This window comes from Chiloscyllium punctatum, chromosome 12 (genome assembly GCF_047496795.1).
Source record: "Chiloscyllium punctatum isolate Juve2018m chromosome 12, sChiPun1.3, whole genome shotgun sequence".
Lineage (NCBI taxonomy): Eukaryota > Metazoa > Chordata > Chondrichthyes > Orectolobiformes > Hemiscylliidae > Chiloscyllium > Chiloscyllium punctatum.
Genome location: NC_092750.1, coordinates 8,413,873 through 8,437,446, shown reverse-complemented (window position 1 = coordinate 8,437,446; position 23,574 = coordinate 8,413,873). Strand labels below are relative to the sequence as shown.

The 23,574-nt window shown below is 45.6% G+C and overlaps 1 protein-coding gene across 2 annotated transcripts in view; it reads right to left on the bottom strand.

The window, feature by feature from the left end:
* LOC140483586 (plexin-A1-like) overlaps positions 1-23,574 on the bottom strand; it is a 555,554-nt gene that overhangs the window by 65,433 nt on the left and 466,547 nt on the right. For both annotated transcript variants that reach the window (XM_072581813.1, XM_072581815.1), the window contains exon 20: positions 6,482-6,716. In XM_072581813.1, coding sequence (XP_072437914.1) covers positions 6,482-6,716 — 235 coding nt within the window. The remainder of the gene's footprint in view (positions 1-6,481; positions 6,717-23,574) is intronic.

Sequence of the window (23,574 nt, the reverse complement as noted above, 5' to 3'; positions counted from 1 at the left end):
AGAAATCACTGGAGAAACTCAGCACGTCTGGTGGAGAGAGAAACAGCGTTAATGTTCTGAAGAGGTGTCACCTGGTCTCAAGACATTGGTTCTTGTTTCCTCACCACAGACAACGCCAGACCTGCTGAGTTTTTCCAGCACGTTCTGTTTTTCCTTGTTTCAGATCTCCAGCAGCCGCAGTTCTTTGGTCTTTCCAATTATCCTGGTGGACATGGATCCTTCGATCAAGACTACAAAATCTGGTCATCACTGCTTTGTCAGTGGGAGCTTGCTGTGTGCAAATTGGCTCATGAGTTCATTATAATTGTCTTGTGGGCTAGCCAGGGATGCCCATGTACGGTGAGTGAATGTTTTAAAAAAAGGAATCCTCAAACATTGCAGAAAGAGGCCATTCAGCCCATTGAGGTTCTCATTGTTAAAAGAAAATTTTAAGGAGTTGCATATCCATTCACAATCCCCAATCTTCACTCCTCCTGACACATACTTCTCAAGTGTCGTTGCTATTGAAACCAATTTGGGCACAGCAAGATCCAACAGGAATGTTCCTTTGAAGGATATGCAGTTTGGAATGCCAAGAAAATTAGGGAATGATACAACACTGAGGGAGGTTTTCAAACAACTCCCCTGTCAGTACGCAGCTTTCTCTCTGTTGCTTACACCCCCTCCCCCACCAAATCTTTCCCCTCCATATCTCTCCTTTTCAGAGTTACTCTTAAATCTGTTTTCAGCAGTTTTTATGGCTGCATACTGCAGTTTGTCACTCACTGATAGATTTCTAACCCCAAATGACTTTGTGGGATTGAAGATAGTGCAGGAATATGGCATAGAGCTTGCTTGATCTGAGAATGGCAGAGCAGACTAAAGGGGCTGAATGGCCTATTCCTGCTCCTATGAAGGACGACAAATCCTCGTCTGTTCCATTCCAGCCAAATGTCTTCGATTTGCACCCTCTCATTATTGAACCTTCTGCCGTATCTGACACTCCTTGCAAAGGTAAAGTCCTGGTACTCCTGCTACCTCTTAATAGAGAGACTGTTTCGTTCTGAGGCACACCACACTTTGTGAGAGGGGAGAGGTTGAGAAGGAGAGTCTTTCAGGGTAACCGCGGCCGGTGTGGGAATTAAATTCACGCTGTTAGTGTCACTCTGCATTAGCCATCCAGCCAACTGAGCTAGCTGATCCCACTGCACGAAGCTCCAAATGAAAACACGCTTGCAGCAAGTAATGATGTACAATAAATGCTAGCCTTGGCAGCTAACACTGAATAAAGGAAAAGCCCTGTCCCTCCCTCAACATCATTCGCAGGATATATTGCACAGCTTATGTTCCTTTTTGTTGGCAGCTTGTTAATAATACTTTCGAAAAGGGAAATGACAAAATATATGGATACAACATCTCAGCACAGGCACCTAATGAAGCTCTCTAGTGAGTCCCGTGCCAAGCAGTCCTTGTTAAATAACATGGAGCCTTGTCAATTGCTCACAGTTCAAACTGAGGGATAAATCCTAATTGCTTGTTAGCTGGAGCTGGTCACTGTGTCTCCCCTCACACCTCAGTGACACTGCCCTGAAGAGGGGAGGAAAGGAACAGGAGAGTCATTACACCAGAAGGAGGCCATTCAGACCTCCAGGTCCATGCTAGCTTTCTGCAAAGAAATCCAATCAAACCCATCCCTCTGCTCTAGCCCTACACATTTCCTTCCCTCAAGCGCCCATCCTATTCACTTCCCCCACCCTTGCGTTCCAGCTCATAATGATTCTCTGCATTTGGATCATAGAATCCTGATAGTGTGGAACCAGGCCATTCAGCCCATACCAACCACCCTATCCTAGCCCTGCATTTCCCATAGCTAACCCACTTAGCCTGCACAATCCTGGACACTACGGTGCAATTTCCCATGGCCAATCCACCCTAACCCGCACACCTTTGGACTGTGGAAGGAAACCCAGAGCACCCCAGAGGGAACCCACACAGATACAGGGAGAATGCCCACACAGACGGTCACCCAAGAGTGGAACTGAGCCCAGGTCAGTGTCGCCGTGAGGCAGTGGTGGGAACCACTGGGTCGCCATGCTGAATGAAAACACAACAGACGCTGACAGAGACATTCACACCTTATGTTTAAAAAGGATTATGTGGGTCCTTCTTTGTTAAGGAATGACAGCTTTGTTCCAGGGGGCTTATAACTGACAGCCAATCAGAAGTGTGCTCGGGTCTTTGGGAATTCATCTCCTGGGCACAGTCAGCAGCTAAAAAAACCTGGGAGATAAAACACGCAGGCATTTTTTTTAAAAGGTGTTGTATTCTCAGGTGTCTTTAACAGTTCTGTCCGTTGGTAACAAAAACATGGAGGAGGGGGAAGGGTGGGTTTATTAGATCAGCCATGATCGAACAGTAGAGTAGACTCGATGGACTGAATGGCCTCATGCTGCTTCTAAATGGTATGGTCTGATAAAGGCAGCTCCAGACTTGGGATGAAATCTCCAGGACGGACGGACAGGCGGTTCTGTGGACATGGGCGAGACTCTCGGATGGTTTGTTGCCTCCCGGGTGCCAGGGTCTGAGACGTCTCGGACCATGTCTTCAGAATCCTTAAGGGGGAGGGTGTGCAGCCAGAAGTTGTGGTGCACATTGACACCGACAACATAGGTAGGAAGAGGGGTGGGGAGGTCATTCAGGAGCTCAGGGAGTTAGGCTGGAAGCTAAAAGCTAGGACAGACAGAGTCGTCATCTCTGGGTTGTTGCCGGTGCCACGTGACAATGAGGCAAGGAATAGGGAGAGAGTGCAGTTGAACACGTGGCTGCAAGGATGGTGTAGGAGGGAGGGCTTCAGATATTTGGACAATTGGACTGCATTCTGGGGAAGGTGGGACCTGTACAAACAGGACGGGTTGCACCTGAACCAGAAGGGCACCAATATCCTGGGGGGTAGGTTTGCTAGCACTCTTCGGGGGGGGTTTAAACTAATTTGGCAGGGGGATGGGATCCGGACTTGTAGTCCAGCAAGTAAGCTAGCTGTGTGTCAGAATGCCCAAGACTGTAGGGAGGCTGTGGAGAAGTTAGCACTGACAGGGACTACTTGCAGACACGGAGATGGGCTCAAGTGCGTATACTTCAACGCAAGGAGTATCAGAAATAAGGTGGGTGAACTTAAGGCGTGGATCGGTACCTGGGACTACGATGTTGTGGCCATCACGGAAACGTGGATAGATGAGGGACAGGAATGGCTATTGGAGGTTCCTGGTTACAGGTGTTTCAGTAAGATTAGGGAGGGTGGTAAAAAAGGAGGGGGGGTGGCATTGCTAATTAGAAATGGTATAACGGCTGCAGAAAGGAAGTTTGAGGGGGATCTGCCTCTGGAGGTAGTATGGGCTGAAGTCAGAAATAGGAAAGGTGCAGTCACCTTGTTGGGTGTTTACTATAGGCCCCCCAATAGCAGCAGAGACATGGAGAAACAGATTTTGGAAAGGTGCAGAAGTCACAGGGTCGTAGTCATGGGCGACTTCAACTTCCCAAATATTGATTGGAAGCTCTTTAGATCAAGTAGATTGCATGGGGCGGTGTTTGTGCAGTGTGTCCAGGAAGCTTTTCTAACGCAGTATGTAGATTGTCCAACCAGAGGGGAGGCCATATTGGATTTGGTACTCGGTAATGAACCGGGACAAGTGGTGGGCTTGTTAGTGGCTGAACATTTTGGTGATGGTGACCACAATTCTGTGACTTTCACCTTGGTTATGGAGAGAGATAGGTGCACACAACAAGGTAGATTTTACAATTGGGGGAAGGGAAATTACGATGCTGTATGACAGGATTTGAGGAGCATACATTGGGAGCATAGGCTGTCAGGGAAGGATGTGGTGGAAATGTGGAACTTTTTCAAGGAGCAGATACGACGTGTCCTTGATATGTATGTACCGATCAGGCAGGAAAGAAATGGTCGTGTGAGGGAGCCTTGGTTGACGAGGGAGGTTGAATGTCTAGTAAAGAGGAAGAAGGATGCTCACATAAGGTTGAGGAAACAGGGTTCAGACAGAGCAGTGGAGGGATACAGGATAGCTAGAAGGGACCTGAAGAAAGGGATTAGGAGAGCTAAGAGAGGGCATGAAAAATCCTTGGCGGATAGGATCAAGTATTTGATCAAGTCTTCAGTATTTCCGAACGAGAGGGACCGTATTGTTGAAGAGGAGAGTGTGAAACGGACTGTTAAGCTAGAAGAGATACTTGTTAGGAAGGAAGATGTGTTGGACATTTTGAACAACTTGAGGATAGACAAGTCCCCCGGGCCTGACGGGATATATCCTAGGATTATGTGGGAAGCAAGAGAGGAAATTGCAGTACCGTTGGCAATGATCTTCTCGTCTTCACTGGCAACGGGGTTGGTACCAGGGGACTGGAGAGTAGCGAATGTTGTGCCCCTGTTCAAAAAAGGGAATAGGGATAACCCCGGGAATTACAGGCCAGTTAGTCTTACTTCTGTGGTAGGCAAAGTAATGGAAAGGGTACTGAGGGATAGGATTTATGAGTATCTGGAAAGACACTGCTTGATTAGGGACAGCCAGCACGGATTTGTGAAGGGTCGGTCTTGCCTTACAAGTCTTATTGAATTCTTCGAGGAGGTGACCAAGCATGTGGATGAGGGTAGAGCAGTGGATGTAGTGTACATAGAACATAGAACATAGAACAATACAGCACAGAACAGGCCCACGATGTTGTGCCGAACTTCTAACCTAGATTAAGCACCCATCCATGTACCCATCCAAATGCCGCTTAAAGGTCGCCAATGATTCTGACTCTACCACTCCCTCGGGCAGCGCATTCCATGCCCCCACCACTCTCTGGGTAAAGAGTGTACACATAGTGTACATTAGCAGAGGGATTGAATTCAAGAGTCGTGAAGTGATGTTGCAGCTGTACAGGACTTTGGTTAGGCCACAGTTGGAGTACTGTGTGCAGTTCTGGTCGCCTCACTTTCGGAAAGATGTGGAAGCTTTGGAGAGGGTGCAGAGGAGATTTACCAGGATGTTGCCTGGAATGGAGAATAGGTCGTATGAGAATAGGTTGAGAGTTCTCGGCCTTTTCTCGTTGGAACGGCGAAGGATGAGGGGTGACTTGATAGAGGTTTATAAGATGATCAGAGGAATAGATAGAGTAGACAGTCAGAAACTTTTTCCCCGGGTACAACAGAGTGTTACAAGGGGACATAAATTTAAGGTGAAGGGTGGAAGGTATAGGGGAGATGTCAGGGGTGGGTTCTTTACCCAGAGAGTGGTGGGGGCATGGAATGCGCTGCCCGAGGGAGTGGTAGAGTCAGAATCATTGGCGACCTTTAAGCGGCATTTGGATAGGTACATGGATGGGTGCTTAATCTAGGTTAGAAGTTCGGCACAACATCGTGGGCCTGTTCTGTGCTGTATTGTTCTATGTTCTATGTTCTACATCCAACTGGATTTTGTTAGGCCCATGTCCAAATAATAAATAGATTTCACTTGAATTTCAACTCATTTCGAACTCTGCTGCCTGTATCCTAACTAATGCCCAATCCAGAGGTGATTTATGTTAAGATCCTGAGAGACACTCAGAGAATGGTTCCTGTTTTAGGAGAGACTGGAATTAGGGGACATAGTTTATGTACGAGAAAGGCTGTTTTAACTCTTAGTCGATTAACTTCAAAAAGTTGTTGTGAAGTGTTGCATTTAGCTTCAGAGTGTGTCTGTGAAACACTGTGTGGGGCAATTTATGCTTTTGTACAAAAGATGCGGTGCGGTTAGGGGAAAATATGAGAAATGACTGACCATATGGACCTGGGGTGGCACGGTTCAGCAGTTAGCACTGCTACCTCACAGCACCAGGGATCCAGGTTTGGTTCCACCCTCGGGTGATTGTCTGTGTGGAGTTTACACATTCTCCCTGTATCTACGTGGGTTTCCTCCGGGTGCTCCGGTTTTCTCCCACAGTCCAAAGATGTGCAGGTCAGGTGGATTGGGTATGGGGAATGATGGTTACAGGAATGGGGTGGGATTGGCTGAGATGCTCTTCAGAGGGTCAGTGTGGACTTGATGGGCCGAATGGCCTGCTCCCACGCTATCGGGATTCTATAACTCCATCCTTCATTGCCTGTGAACTAATTGTGTTAATTGGCAATTTGATAGGGCAATTTAAGCGCCAACCAGATTGCTGTGGGTCTGGAGTCACATGTAGGACCAGACCAGGTAAGGATGGCAGTTCCTTTCCCTAAAGGACATTAGTGAACCAAATTGACAGTGGTAACATGGTTACCATTACGCTAGCTTCTTTTTCCAGAGAATGTGTACAGACACCCCAAAAGCACTCTCTGTCTGCCGATGTGTGAAGTGTGAGGATCGTGCTGCCCATGTTTCTGAGCTGTAATTCCAGCAGAATGCCACATCTTAAACCAAACCCGCTCCCTCAGAAGAGAGGGAGGAAACGTTCAGAGAGGTCACACAGTTGTTTCAGCTCCTACCTTCCTTGCATTCCAGAGCCACACGGGATTCCAGGTTGTCCATCTGTAGCTGGAGTCTCTTCAGAGTGCGGTCTGCATCTCGTGACTTCCTCTTGTAGGCGATGAGGACAATGACGATGATGAGCAGCAAGAGGGCACCCCCTCCACCAATGCCCAAGGCGGCTGGCATGGTGAGGAGCCGGTCTGAGTAGATGTGCAGCATGCCCGGTGAGAATTCCAGACCGCCCACCTTAATCTGCAAGGCAAGAGGGAAAAGAAGAGAGAGAGAGAGACTTACACCTCGCACCATCAAAGGGATTCAAAGGTTACAAGGAAAATGCGGGGAAATGGACCTCAGGAATGTCGGTTCAGCCATGCTCCTGCTGAACTGCAAAGCAGGCTTGAGGGGCTGAATGGCCTACTCCTGGTTTGTGACACCAATAGCATGGGATCAATTCCCATATCAGCTGAGGTTCCCATAAAGGAATCTCTTTCATCACCTCTCCCTCACCCAGGCATGGTGACCTTCAGGTTAAATCACCACCAGTCATCTCTCTCTCCAATGATGAAACGACCCTAAGATCTGATAAGACAACGATGACTTTAATTCACTTTCACAACACTCTGGCATTTCTCCCCCTTCCAACTTTCTAACCGCTCCCAATATTGAAACACCTTCCATGAAGTATTAGCTTCACCAAGACTTCACTCACTTCAATCCATCTCTTGTTTGTTTGGGGTAAACACCCAGAAGGACAGCTGACACAGAGAAGGCTGGAGAGACTCTGTGGGTCTGGCACCATTTGTGAGAAAAGAAACAGAGTTAACATTGTGAGTCCCGCAAAAACCTTCTTCAGAACTCTGAAGAAGAGTCATACCAGACTCAAAACATTAATTCCGTTTCTCTCTGTCTCCCTCCTGCTCAGTTTGTCCAGAATTCTTCCTGTTCGTTTCAGATTTCCAGCATCTAACAGTGATTGCTCAGTGGTTAGCACTGCTGCCTCACAGCATCAGGGACCTAACTTCAATTACAGCTGTGTGTGTGTGTCTGTGTGTGTGTGTCTGTGAGCATGTGCATGCGTGTGCCTCTTCTGTATGCTCTAGTGTCCTCTCACAGTCCAAAGATGGATTAGACTGGGAAATGCAGGGAGAGGGCAGGGAGGTGGGATTCACTTTGGAGGGTCAGTTTAGATTCACGTGCCTGATTCCACATCATAGGGATGGTTATGATTCATCCACAGGACAATCAGTTCTACTATAATGCACTAGTTCCATTCTCGTGTGACCTCTTGTTATAAGAAAATCCCCTAATAGCAGCACCATTTAAACTACTGGGCCTGGCATCATGTTATAACCAACACACGCTTCAAAACGTTGTGCTTTCGACACATTGTCCTCAATTCGTCAATTGTGTTATAGCAAATCTTTGTTAATGAAACGTGGGTTATAGCAGAACGACCTGTATTTTGCTTTAAAGGAACAACGACCTTGCACTTACTTTTGTCCTCAGGACATTTTTCAAGAGTTTTGCAGCCACGCTCCACTGTCCAATCAATGTGGAAACCAACTGATACACAGCAAACTCCTCGAAACAGCCTGAGTGCCGAGCTGATCCTTATACGGCACAGTTGGCTCGCACAGAAGTTGACGGTCTGCTCTTGTCCAAATTACACCAGGGGTTTTCGATGAGCATCTGAACAGGTCGAACATCCCCACTTCTCAACAGTATCTCAGACAGCGCAGCACTCTCTCAGTAACACTATACAGTCACAGACTCAGAGATGTACAGCATGAAAACAGACCCTTTGGTCCAACTTGGCCATGCCGACCAGATATCCTAAATTCACCGAGTCCCATTTGCCAACACTTGGCCCATATCCCTCTAAACCCTTCCTATTTATATACCCATCCAGATGCCTTTTAAATGTTGTAATTGTACCAGCCTCCACCACTTCCTCTGGCAGCTCATTCCACACACACACCACCCTCATCATGAAAAAGCTATCTCTTAGGTTCCTTTTAAATCTTTCCCCTCTCACCTTAAACCTATCACCTCTAGCTTTGGACTCCCCTACCGTTGGAAGCAGACCTTGTCCATTTACCCTATCCATGTCCCTCATTATTTTATAAACCTCGATAAGATCGTCCGACAGCCTCTGACACTCCAGGGAAAACAGCCCCAGTCTATTCAGCCTCTCCGTGTAGCTCAAACCCTCCAACCGTGGCAACATCATTGTAAATCTTTTCTGAACCCTTTCAAGTCAGTATTTACTGTGGAGAAGGAGGTGGAAGCTGGGAAACCTGGAGAAATAAATAGTGTTATCTTGAAAAGTGTCCATATTAGAGAGAAGGAGGTGTTGGGTGTCTTAAAACACTTAGAGGGTGATGAACCTGCAGAATTTTCTGCTACAGAAGACTGTGAAGGTAAATCCATTGAATTATTTCAGTTAGAAATATAGATTTCTAGACAGTTAAGATACTGAGGGGTACAGGGAAGAAGTGGGAGTACAGAATTGAGATGATGATTTTCTATGGTCAGAGCAATTTTGATGGGCCAAATGGCCAAATCCTGCCGCTATTTTTCCAATGTTCCTCTGTGATGTATGGAAATAAGGGAAAGGAACTTTTCGTGAAAAAAGAATCCAATCATTTCAAACAAACAACTCCCATTGCTCAGCTCAAACACGAGTTGATGAGTTGGTGAACACAGGAAATAGTTTTGCTCTTGCAGCACCAGTCCTCAGGCTCTGTGAAATATTTCATGTCATTTGGCACCTCACATCCCTCTGCCATAATCCCATGTTCCCGAGTTTCCTATGAAGCAGCGGAAGAGCAGAACTTTCCAACAAATGGATGACGGAATCCGCTCCAACACTGCAGACGATTGCTGAGTCACTCAGGAACTGGCTGACGGTCTGTTACCAGACAAAATCACTGCCCGGGGGGGAGTCGGGTTACAATCAGCAAATGTTTAAAGGGGACATGCCTGTTACACTCCTAATGCGTATCAATTCGGATGAGACTCGGCACAGTCCAAGTGAAATGTCAGATTGAGGTCCAGTCTTGCTGCTAATGGATAGGAGAGATCCCAATACACAACGTGGAGAAAGGCACGGAATTTCAATTGGTCTTTCATCTCAATGTCTTTCTGAGGGACCCAGCCGGATCGCAATTAAAAGCCATGGAGTCATAGAGAGGTGCAGCACGGAAATAGACCCATCAGTCCAACTCATCCATGCCGACCAGATATCCTAAATTAATCTATTTCCATTTACCAGCACTTGACACATACCCTTTGAAACCCTTCCTATTCATGTACCCATCCAGATGCCTTTTAAATGTTGTAATTGTACCAGCCTCCACCACTACCCCTGGCAGTTCATTCCATATACGCACCACCCTCTGTGTGAAAAGATTGTCCCTTGGGTCCTTATTAAATCTTTCGCCTCTCACCTTAAACCTTTGCCCTCTGGTTTGGACTCACCTACCCCGAGAAAAGGACCTATTCACCTTATCCACACCCCTCATGATTTTATAAACCTCTATAAGGTCACCCCTCAGCCTCCGACACTCCAGGGAAAACAGCCCCAGTCTATTCAGCCTCTCCCTATACAGCAATTCAAATCCTCCAAACCTGGCAACGTCCTTGTAAATCTTTTCTGAATTCTTTCAAGTTTCACAACATCCTTGTTACAGCTGGGAGACCAGGACTGAGTGCAGTATTCAAACCTTGCCTAACCAATGTCATCTACAGTCGCAACTTGACCTCCCAACTCTTATAGGGGAAAGTGAGGACTGCAGATACTGGAGATCAGGGTCAAAGACTGTGGGGAGCAGGAGAATTGATGTTTCAAGTATAAGCCCTTTATCAGGAATCACTCTCCTGCTTCTCGGATGCTGCCTGACTGGCTGTGCTTTTCCAGCACCACACTCTTCGACTCCCAACTCTTAAATTCAAATCACTGACCAATAAAGGAAAGTATACCAAATGCCTTCTTCGCTATCCTATCTACCTGCAACTCCACTTTCAAGGAGCGATGAACCTGCACTTCAAGGTCTCCTCGTTCAGCAGCACTCCCTAGGACCTTGCCATTAAGGTGTGTAAATCCTGCACGGATTTGTCTTTCCAAAATGCAGCACCTCACATGTATCTGGATTAAATGTATCTACATGTTTAAGATGAATCTGTTGACAGTAATGCACTTTGGCATTTACTGTAGACATAACTTTATCAATGCAATGTTTGTCTTTCTCGTGAGCACAAACTGGCCTTTTCAAATTAAAAAGGAGACATTTCCTCTCACTGTAGAAAGCAAACAGGCGCACTGACAGTGGAGGAAACCTTTAACACATGCTACTGGCCTGAGGACAAGCTGCAACACCTTGAAGACAGCACAATGCTCCGCTGCAGAGTTCAGGTAGCAGCCTCTGTTCATGACGCCACTACAATTCAGTAGAGGCATCACGGGCCGAATGGCCTCCTTTAGTGCTGTTCTCTAGCCTGATGTGATCTGGTTGAATTGCGTGATTATATCAACCAGGTGTCTACAATAAATTTATGGATTAGAAGCAGGCCATTCGGCCCTTTGAACCAGTTCTATCAGTCAATAAGATCATGGCTGATCTGATTATGACCTCAACTCTCTGCTCCTATTATCCTCTGGCTCTTTAGACAATTAAACTACTTAAAATATTCAATGACTATCCACATCCACTGCTATTGGGGAAGAGTAACTATACGATAACAACAGAGAGAAGAAAATTCCCTTCACTTCCATCTGAAACAAAGATCCCTTATTTATTAACTCTGTCCCCTTGTCTCTGCCATTAGGAGAGCCATTCTTTCAGAATCCACTTTGCTAAATCCCCTCAGGATAATTTATCTTTCAATAAGATCACCGTTTATTTTTCTGAAATCCAATGGATAAAGGCATAAGTCTGTCCAATCTTTCCTCAGAAGATCATCTGCTCATCCCAGGTATCGGCCAAGTGAAAATTCGCTGCAATACCTCGAATGCAATTAAATCCTTTCTCAAATAAGCAGGTTGCACGCAGTACAGTAAATCCTCACTTGACATTGTGCTTGTGTTCCTGCAAATTGCAACTTTGACTGAAATGACTCTAAGTGAATCATAGATTCCCATAGGAGTCAATGTTAAAGTCAGAATTAGGTTCCCTTGGTCACATTTTGCCTCAAAAAAATAATGTTTAGATTGAAATATTGTATCATTTATATTGTATTATATTATATCTTGCTGTGATCTCCCCACTGAAGTTGCTTCAAATGAAATATACATCACCAAGTATAAAGGAAACAATGCAGCACTAACTCTTTACAGTATTTTTAAAAATAATACTTAAACTTTGTGTTTTAGATAGACCTAGCCCTTTTAAAATTCATTCAGGGGATGAGTCTGAGTCAGTATTTATTGTCTGTCCCTGGTTACCCTGTAATGATGTGGTGAATTGATTGTAACCAGGTCAACCAGATGGACCTCCTAGAATATGAGCTCCCTGACTGCGGCTGTTAAACTGGTCCAATCAGGGAGCCCTGGCTGACAGATATAAATAGTGCCAGAGGTTCTGTTGACTCTGAGGGAGCTGGATCAGTGTTAAGGACTCTCCATGTGTACATAAAGGTGACAGGATAATGGCCTCTAAGCAGTTATTTCAGGTGGTGAGCTGCCATCTTGAACCGCGACAGTCACTGGCACATAGGTAGACCCATGATGCTATTCGGGAGGTAGGTACAGGATGTTAGCCAATGACACTGAAGGAACGGCAATAAATCTCCAAGTCAGGATGGTGAGTGGCTGGGAGGGTGTATGTGCTGCCCTTGTCCTTCTAGATGGTAGTGTTCTTAGGCTTGGAAGATGCTTGGTACACACTATAGATACTGAACATTGTTAATGGAGGGAGTGAATGTTTGCTGATGTGGTGCCAATCAAGGAGCTGCTTTGTCCTGGATGGTGTCGAGCTTCTTGAGGGTTGTTGGAGCTGCACCCATCCAGGCAAGCGGGGAGTGTTCCATCACACTCCTGACTTGTGCCTTGTAGATGGTGGGCAGGCTTTGGGAGTCAGGAGGTGAGCTACTCACTGCAGGATTCCTAGCCTCTGACCTGTTTAAGTAGCCACCATATTTATATGGTGTGTCTAGTTGAGTTTCTTGGCAATGGTAACCCCCAGAATGTTGATAGTGGAGGATTCAGTGATAGTAACACTAGTGAAATCAAGAGGAAGTGGGTCAGACTTTTTCTTATTGGAAATAGTCATTGTCTGGCAATTGAGGAGTGGCAGATGGAGTTTAACTTGGATAAAAGCAAGGTATTACATTTTGTTAAAACAGACAATGGCAGGACTTATCCAATTAATGGCAGGGCCCTGGATAGTGTTGTAGAGCAGAGAGACCCAGGGGTTCAGGTACATAGTTCATTGAAATTTGCATCACATGTAGACAGGGTGGTTAAGGAGGTGTTTGGCACGCTTGCCTTCATTGCTTAGAACTTTGAGTATAGGAGTTGGGATGTCTTGTTGAGGTTGTACAGGACATTGGTGAGGCCTCTTCTGGAGTACTGTGTCCAGTTCTTCAACTGGAGAGGGTTCAGAAAAGCTTTACCTGGATGTTCACAGGAATGGAGGGTTTGAGTTTGAGGGTTTGAGGCTTGATAGGCGAGGGCATTTTTCACTGGAGCATAGGAGGCTGAAGGGTGACCTTATAGAGGTTTATGAAATCATGAGGGGCATAGATAAGGTGAGTAGCAAAGGCCTTTTCCCTCGGGTGACAGACTTCAAAACTAGGGGGCATAGTTTTAAAGTGAGATGAGAAAAATTTAACAAGGACACAAGGGCAACCTTTTTTTACACAGGGAGTGGTTTGAGTGTGCAATGAACTGCCAGAGGAAGTGGTGAATGTAGGTACAGTTACAATATATGAAAGACATTTGGATAAGTAAATGAATGGGAAAGGTTTGGAGGGATATAGATCAAGTGCAGGCAGGTGGGACTAGTTTAGTTTGGAAAGATGTTCAGCACAGACTGGTTGGACCGAAGGGTTTGTTTCTGTGCTGTCTGACTCTGACTAAAGGTTAGCCTGGATATTGTCTTCATCTTGTTACATTTGAACATTGACTGCTCCAGTGTATGATGAGTTGCGAATGGTTTTAAACTCACTTCCACAAGTGTCAATGGATACTGGATCATTTGTTAAATTTAAATCTGAGATTTTTTTAATTAAGCAAAGGTTTTAAGATATATGGTTCAAAGGCAGGAATATTGAATTAAGCCACAGTTCAGCCATGACTTCACTGAATGGCAGAACAGGCTTGAGGGCTGAATGGCCTCCTCATGTCTGTACGTTCCTATGCCCTACGTTCTGACATTGACACCTCACCTTCAGGTATGCCTGATGCTGCTCCTGGCATGCCCTCCTGCCCTCTCCATTGAACCCTGGCTTGATGGCAATGGTTGAGTGGGGAATATGCCAGATCATGAGGTTCCAGATTGTGCTGGAGTACAGTTTTGCTGCTGTGGATGGCCCACAGCACCTCACGGATGCCCAGTCTTGAGCAGCTAGATCTGTTCGAAGTCAGTCCCGGTGATAGTGCCACACACCACAATGGAGGGTATTCTCAATGTGAAGGCGGGTCTTTACCTGACCATACTGTCTTGCTCTTACTGATACTGCCATGGACAGATGCACCTGCAGCCAGCAGATTGGTAAGGATGAGGTCAAGTATTTTTCTCTCTCTTGTTGGTTCCCTCACCACCTGCTGTAGACCCAGTCTAGCAGCTATGTCCTTTAGGACTCAACCAGCTCAATCAGTAATGCTGCTGCCGAGCCACTCTTGGTGATGGGCACTGAAATCCCCCAACCCAGAGTATATTCCATACCCATGCCACTGTCAGTGCTTTCTCCAACAACTGCTCAACACAGAGGACTACTCATTCTTCAGCTGAGGAGGTAGGATGCAGTAAGTGGTAATGAGGAGAAGGCTTCCTTGCCTATATTGAATCTTACACCATGAAGATTTCACGGGTATCGAAGTCAACGCCCATGCTAACTCCCTCTTGACTGTATACCACTGTACCAGCCCCACTTGTGCCAGACGTTATTTCGGGCAGGGAGCTCTCCTCAAGTGTTCCTGCAACAATTCATCTCTGCCACTAGATGGCAGACTGGACAAAGGGTGAGAAAGCAGGAGGCACTGGCAAAGCAAGACCTAAAGACCATAACAAACAGGAACAGGAGTAGGCCATTCGGCCCCTCAATCCTGTTCAGCCAATCAATAGGATCATGGCTAATCCAACATTCCCCTCTTTCCTGCCCTTTCCACGTAACCCTTGATTCCCCGACTGATCAAAAATCTCTCCATATACACAAGGATTCCTCCCCCACTCACTCTGGGAAGGAGTACCAAAGAAGTTCCTCCATATCTCAACCTTAGATTGGCGCCCCTTCATTCTGAGACTATAAAAGCAGAGGAAGGAGGTGCCAAGCCGGGTTGAAACAAAGCAGGCTGGGAGGCAAGTTCAGAACAAGGTTCGAAGGAGGCAAGGTCAGAGAGCAAAGGGCAGTCGGGTAGGTAGGTGGGAGTCAACAGTGATGGAAGGCCGGAACACCAGAGTAATTTTAGGAAACTGGTCTTAAAAATAGAACAACATTCAAACAAAATGGCAACCTATCATGAGGACTCCAAATGAAAGTTGCCACCCAGATTGACAGGGTTGTTAAGAAGGCATACAGTGTTTTGGCCTTAATTAATAGAGGGATTGAGTTCCGGAACCAGGAGGTTATGCTGCAGCTGTACAAAGCTCTGGTACAGCCACACTTAGAGTATTGTGTACAGTTCTGGTCACCGCATTATAAGAAGGATGTGGAAGCTTTGGAAAGGGTGCAGAGGAGATTTACTAGGATGTTGCCTGGTATGGAAGGAATGTCTTATGAGGAAAGGCTGAGGGCCTTGAGGCTGTTCTCGTTAGAGAGAAGAAGGTTGAGAGGTGACTTAATAGAGACATACAAGATAATCAGAGGGTTAGATAGGGTGGAAAGGGAGAGCCTTTTTCCAAGTATGGGGATAGCAAACACGAGGGGGCATAGCTTTAAATTGAGGGGTGATAGATATAGGACAGATGTCAGAGGTAGTTTTTTTACTCAGAGAGTAGTAAGGTTATGGAATGCTTTGCCTGCAACAGTAGTAGATTCGCCAAGTTTAAGTGCATTTAAGTCGTAATTGGACAGGCATATGGACGTACATGGAATAGTGTAGGTGGGATGGGCTTCAGATTAGTATGACAGGGCGGTGCAACATCGAGGGCCGAAGGGCCTGTACTGTGCTGTAATGTTCTATGTAGTCAGAACTTGTTCTGAGGAAGGGTCACCAGACCCGAAAGCCGAAATGTTAACTCTGATTTCTCTCCACAGATGCTGCCAGACCTGCTGAGCTTCTCCAGCAACTTTGGTTCTTGTTTCTGATTTACAGCATCCGCAGTTCTTTCCCTTTTTATTTCAGGCGCTTGCTGTGCTTTCACATCATTTTCTCTTCCTTTTCCAGCCCTCCAGGAGTAGTATCTTGCTTTTATCTGGAGAGAACACTCACAGAACGTACTTTGGAAGGAGTGGGAATAAGATGTTTTTGATCTTCTTACAGAATAGGGTAGCTGGCACGAAATAATTAATGTGCCAAATGTAACACACAGTAATTTGAAGGCTCGTTCCTGCGCTCCTGTCAGTTGGCATTTCAATCCTTCACTTTTGTTGCACTCTGACCTCTCTGACCATGACCAGCATCATCGTTCTGCTGCTGCTCAGTGCAAACCCAAGCAACAGCACCCCATCTTTTGACTCACCCCTGCAATACCCTCTGGACTCTGTTCAACAATTTTAGTTCGCAACGTCTGCCTTCATTTCACTTTCAGCTTTTCTTTTTCTTGTCTTGATTATTTCTGGTTCCGTTTGCAAAGAACAAAGAACCATACAGCGGGGGAACAGGCCCTTCGGCCCTCCAAGCCTGTGCTAACACATTGCCCTTCCACATAAAATTATCTTCACCTACAGAATCCGTATCCCTCTATTCCCTTCCTATTCATGTATCCATCCAAGTGCTTCTTGAATGCTGCTGTTGTGTCTGCTTCCACCAGCTCCTCTGGCAGTGCGTTCCAGGGACTCTCCACCCTTTGTGTGAGAAACATGCCTCACACACCTCTATTAAACTTCCCCTCCTCGCACCTTGAACCTGTGTCCCTTAGTAAGTGACCCCTCCACCCTGGGAAAGAGGCTCATGCTTTCCACTCTGTCCATGCCATTCACAATCTTACAAACTGCCGTCAGGTTGCCCCTCAACCTCCTGCGTTCCAGCGAAAACAAAAACGCGAGTCTATCCAGCCTTTCTTCATAGCTAATGCCATACCAGGCACCAATGGCCTAGTGGCATTACCACTGGGCTATTAATCCAGAGAGTGGTGCTGGAAAAGCACAGCAGGTCAGGCAGCATCCAAGGAGCAGGAGGATTAATGTTTCGGCCATAAGCCCTTCATGAAGGGCTTATGTCTGAAACGTTGATTCTGCTGCTTCTCGGATGCTGCCTGACCTGCTGTGCTTTTCCAGCACCGTACTTCAACTCTGATCTCCAGCACCTGCAGTCCTCACTTTCTCCTAGCAATCCAGAGACCCAGGTGCCGTTCTGGGGCCCTGGGTTCAAATCCTGCCAGGGTGGATGGTGGAACTTGAATTCAATAAATATACTGAATTGAGAGTTTAATTATGACCTTGAATCCATTGTTGATTGTCAGGGGAAAAAACCCATCTGGCTCACTAATGTCCTTCAGGGAAGGAAACTGCCATCCTTACCTGGTCTGAGACACAAAAAACTGCAAATGCTGGAATCCAAGGTAGACAGGCAGGAGGCTGGAAGAACACAGCAAGCAGGACTGAAGAAGGTTAACACCTAAAATGTCGACCTCTTCACCTCCTGGTACTGCCCGGCTTGCTGTATTCTTCCAGCCTCCTGCCTGTCCATCCCTACCTGATCTGCCCTACACGTGACTCCAGACCACAGCAATGTGGTTGACTCTTAACTGCCCTCTAGGCAATTAGGGATGGGTAATAAACACTGGCATAGCCAGTGATACCCTCATCCCGTGAATAAACTTTAAAATATAATCTGGTAACCCTTTTCTGTACCGTCCCGAAAGCATCGCCAGCCTTCTGATAGTGTGGTGACCAGAACCGTATGTAATAATGCATTTACAATCCAGACATTCACACCTCGTCTTGGCATCTTTCGCCCCTTGACCTGAACATTTCCACTCCTTTGGCTTTCGTACCATGAAACCTCTCAGCATTTAATCTCTCCAACCTGTCACTGATATTTTCCTTTGGTCTACTTACTCGCTCCATTTTCACACGCTCAAAACCTCCGAGGTTATTAATCTACCCTCAGTTCTGATGGAGAGTCATCAATGCAAAACATGAATTCTGTTTCTCATCCCGCAGAACCTGATGACCTTTTGAGTCTATCCAATGTGCCCTGCTTATATTTTTGCCTTTAAACTGTGTGTGGTCATTGGCTGAGATATAACAAGAAATGACTGTTGGAGAAACTCAGCAGGTCTGGCTGCTGCTGTGGAGAGAGAAACAGAGTTAACGTTTCGAGTTTGGAAATGAATAGGGCTGATGATGGGGGAGGATGAGCGAGTGTAACAGATGGTGAGATGCCCAGAGCAAAAACGAAAGCGGGTGTTAATGACAGTAAAGGAGTGATATGATTGCAAAACAGGTGTTAATGGTAGGTGTGAAGAGTAGAAATATTAATGCCAAGAAACTTAAAAAACCTTTTTCTTTCAAGAAAATTAGCAACATCATCAAATAGTTAAGCACAAATGGCACTTTATGAATCTCTGAGAGACTAAGAACTTAGATACTAATGAAACCATTTGACAAAAAGCAGCACCATATGGAGAGACAGGCATGCAACACAGAAATAACAAGATGTCCATGCTCACTGCAAGGATTTATAAACTCAGTGTGTGTGTGTGAGCCATTACTCTAACAGCAGACAGCCACTCACAAAGGCAGTTCAGTCACACAATCTGCTGCTGCTGAGCATTAAGTGGAAGTTAAATTATTTCAAATGACCCTTCATCACCTCCACCTGCAGAAATAGTCACCCCTATTCCATCAGAGGGAGAGAAGTTCAGAGATGGGTCACTCAAGAGAAACAGCCAACTGATTCAGAGCTAAATTCTAGTTTGGTCAGAGAATTCCAACGAATCAATGTTCATTCCCACCCACTCTCTGCAATTCCAAAGCCCCCCACCCCAACCCCCAGCGCCACCCACAGCTTCATGATAGTTCTGGAAGATTCTGGTTATCTCTTCCTTTGTTCCTAAAGTTGGGAATCCCAATGTACTGAATCCCTTCCTGTCCACTCACATTGCATAGGATTCCACTGGCATGTAACTCTTTAACTGATCACAGAATGGGTGCTGCACAGGAGGGGGCTATTTGGCCCATTGATATCAAATTGCTCTTTGACAGCAATTTATAGAAATGTAAAAGATAGGAGTAGGGCATTCAGCCCATCAAACATTCTTCATCAGTCAATATGATCATGTCGGACCCTCTCTGTAATGCTATACACTCAACCCCCTCTCTAGACCCAGTGACACCTTTAGGTGTAAGAAATCTTCTAATGCTTTCTTAAATATATTCGTAGTTCTGCTTCCACAAAAGATATCATCTAAAATACACTGCAGATAATTGCCAAAGCTCTTTCTACAAAGTAGGCCAAAGTGAGGACTGCAGACCAGAGTCTAGATTAGAGTGGTGCTGGAAAAGCACAGCAGGTCAGTCAGCATCCGAGGAGCAGGAAAATCAACATTTTGGGCAAAAGCCCTTCATCAGGAATGGAGCCCGCAATTTAGCATGGCCAACTCACTTAACCTACACATCTACGGACTGTGGGAGGAAACTCACACAGGCACAGGGAGAATGTGCAAACTCCACACAGACAGTTGCCTGACGCTAGAATTGAACCCAGTTCCCTGGCACTGTGAAGCAGCAGTGCTAACCACTGAGCCATCGTGCCATCCAAGAAGTCTTGAATCTTCCTGTCTCCTTTGAGCAATGAATTCCAGATCCTAACCACTAGCTGTGGAAAGCTTATTTTGGTTTTGTTGTCATTGTTTTTGTTGTCAATCACCTTGAATCAGTGACCCCCCTTCCCCCAGCCCCACCTCTGGTTCTCAAACCTTCGACCAAAATGTCTCTCCCCATGTGTTCTATCACTATCTAGAATGAGATATCACAGTCTGAGAATTAGGGCCAGACTGTTTAGGAGAGATGTTAGGAAGCACTTCTACACACAAAGGATGGGAGAGACTTGGAACTCTCTTCCACAAGTGACAGCTCATGCAGCACCAATTGTTAGTTTTAAAAATGTTTATGTAGTAAAGCATCAAGGGATATGGGTCAAAAACAGGTTTATGGAGCAAGACCTCAGATCAGTCATGATCTCATTCAATGATGGAACAGGCTCAAGGGGCTGAATGGCCTCCTCCTGTTCCTATTTCTTATGGATTATGGTTTAAGCACAGCTCCAGAAATTGATATTGTTTGGTCATCAAATAGCCACAAACCCGAAGAGGTGTCTAATCAGACTAGAATTATTAACTCTGTTTCTCTCCCAACAGAAGCTGCCAGACTTGCTGAGTTTCTCCAGCAATGTCTGTTCCTATTTTAGCCTAAAACCTATTGATTTGGACCATTAAATAGTTGTAATTAGCAGTGTGTGTTAAAAAAAAACTCAATCACATTGTATGATTATTCTTTCATATTCACTGGGTCAGAATCCTGGGACTCCCTCCCTCAGGGCATTGTGGGTCTACCTACAGCACATGGATTGCAGCGGTTCAAGAAGGCAGCTTACTACTACCTTCTCAAGGGGCAACTAGGGATGGGCCCAGCCAGTGACATCCACATCCCAGGTGGATAATAATAATTCCACAGAAAATACACCTTTGTCATGATTTGTCGAAGTTTGACAAAGTGACTGAGTGAAGGAGTCTCAAAGCCTTAGCCCACTACAAGAGATTTGAAAGTTCCCCATTCTGATCCCGAGATCTGAGCCGGCTTCACCCAAACAGAAAATAAACCGCTTTGCAAAGCGCTTCTGCACGTATCAAGACTGCTCTTCCCGATCATCCCGATGGGCTCCGCGTTTGTGTGTCACTGACTTCCCAACATTGCAATAACAGCCATAAGTCCAAATCAACCTAATTTGGTATGTTCAGCAGATCCAGGGAAAGAAGGAATGTGATTCTGCGTGAATGTGTCACACTGCAGAAACAATGCTGCACAGAGAGGACAGAGCACAATAATCAGCAGACAGTGTTTATGCTGTCAGCCTGTTCTTGTCTGTCCAAAGGCAATAAGGTACACAATTACTTGCTGCTTATTTAACACAAGTTAAGATTGAGGGAGCAATCTTTTCTTGACCTGAAAGGATCCCAGAGTGAAGCTTTCTTCCAAAGGACCCGAACGCAGTTATCTATTTGGAACTGGAGGAGGCCATTCAGCCCCTCAAGCCTGCTCCACCACTCCATGCAATTATGGCTGACCTCACCTCGGCCTCAAATCCACGTTCCCGCCTGCTGTCCACAATCCTTCAACCCGTTACCAATTAAAAATCCATCTCCTCCTTCAATTTATTCAATATCCCAGCATCCACTACACTCTGGGGGAGTCCATTCCTTTGAGAATGCTACCCCTTATCCTATAACAGTGACCTCTCATTCTCAACTGCTCCACATGAGGAGAGATTGGGGGGCTGGGGGGGCCTTTGGGGAAAATATAATGTATTTTGCTTTGGTCTGTTTTGGCAGAAAACCAAAAATACCCTTTATCCCAAACACAGTTGATCCTGAGGTTTTCAGGTCAAGGATTCTAAGGCTGTATTTTGCAGAAGAGCAGACAAAGTTACCATCAGTATGCTGCCCAATATTTCTTTATTAACCAATCAACATGAAAACAGATTATCTTGTCATTATCACGTAATTACTCATAACTGAGAAAAGATGCATGTTACCAAAGTTTTTTTTTATCTGGTGCTTATCAGGACATTGGCAGTACTCACACAGCTTTTGGCTCAAAAAATTAGCATTTTAATGTGCCGAATAGTTGGCAAGTGGAGTTTAATTGGTTGAGGTACTGCCATGGCTGATTCACCAGCTCGATGATGACTGACATTTAACTGGTCAGCTTTGCTTAAGTTGAAACTGATCAGGCTTCAACAGTTATTTGTCATTCATCATCTTCCTGGATTCTTTCTTCATGGTAACAGAGAGCAGAGTCCACTTGCCAACCAATCAATACTCTCTTCTTTAAAATGGTGTTCCTCTTATCATTGATATTTTTGCTTATTCCCTGATGAATGTCAGACAAAATGCTTCAATAAAATGTATCTTTAGGGCTCTTGAGGTGCAGTGGTACTGGCCATGCCTCTGAGCCAGGAGACTCCAGTTCAACTCCTCTTCCAGAGATGCATAGTAACATTTCAGAATGGATTAAGTAGAAAATATCTGAAGTGTCTCTATCTACAGTAATTCTCAACTTCTGACTTACCCAATCGCTAGGTTTTAAATGTTAAATTTGAGTTTTTGTAAAGCAAAGGTATTAAGTGATATGGGCTAAAGGCAGGCACACGCAGTTAAACCACATGAGCTGACTGAATGTTGGAACAGGCTTGAGGGGCTGAATGGCCTCCTCCTGCTCCAATGTGCTTATATTGGTATTACATTTAGTGGGATGTTGTTCTGCACACATTAGTTTCCAGTGGGTTTTTTAAAATTCATTCACGGGATGGTGTCATGGCTGAGCCAGTATTTCTTGCCCGTCCCTAATTGCCCCTTGGGAAGGTGGTGGTGAGCTGCCTTCTTGAATCGCTGCAGTCCATGTGCTGTAGGTACAGCCACAATGCCCCTCGGGGGGGAATTCTATTGTTATAATTAACTCTTAAGGCTTATTAATTAATTCCACTATTAACTGCCTGTTACAAGTAACTGAATGAACATGCAGCTTAATTCAATCACGGGGACAAGCTCCTGCACAGTGTAAAGGGAGGTTGTTTGTGTTAATGTTTCAGAATGTCATGCCTTTTTCTGCTTCAGGTAGTCCCAGTCCCTCCCTCGCCACACTCTCTGCCCATAAACTGCCCCCCAGTATTGATCCACTTTTCCTGCTGAAAGTAATGTTTGACCCCAGACTCCAGTCTCTGCCACACAGTGTGTTCCTGTGACTTGTTGCGTTTCAAATTTTCACTGAGCATTTCCAGCAGGTGTAGCTTTTTCAGAATTAACCTTCCCTTTGGTGGAGACATGACCACAAACACAAAGCAGCACTATCATCTGCCTTTTGTGAGTCATCCCCAGACTTTCAAAACATAGACCCAATCGATTAGTTATACACACCCTGTCCTATACACCCAGCTAAAAACTACCTACATACACTGTCTGTCACACACACACTCCCATACAAACTCACACACAGTCACACAGACACACACTCACATACACAAGCTCACAGACAAACATACACACCCTCACACAGACACATGCTCACAGACAAACATACACAGTCACAACACCCACACACCTTTACAATGACACACGCTCACAGACACACACACACACTCTCTCATAGACTCACCCACACACACTCTCTCACACAGTCACACACATACACTCTCACATAAACACACACACACACTCACACAGACACACACACACTCACACACCATTACACTCTCACATGCTCACAGACACACACACACATTCAGACAGGCACACCCACACACACACTCTCTCATAGATACACCCACGGACACACACTCTGACAGTCACACACAGACACTCACTCTCTCTCACAACACACACATTCACACAGAAACACACATATACTTTCTCACACAGACACACCAACACACACTCTCTCACAGTCACACAGTCTCTCCACTCACAGACACAACCGCACATACTCTTTCACACAGTCACACATATACTCTGTCACGCAGATACAACCACACATACACTTTCACTCTCAGAGACACCTACAGTCTCTC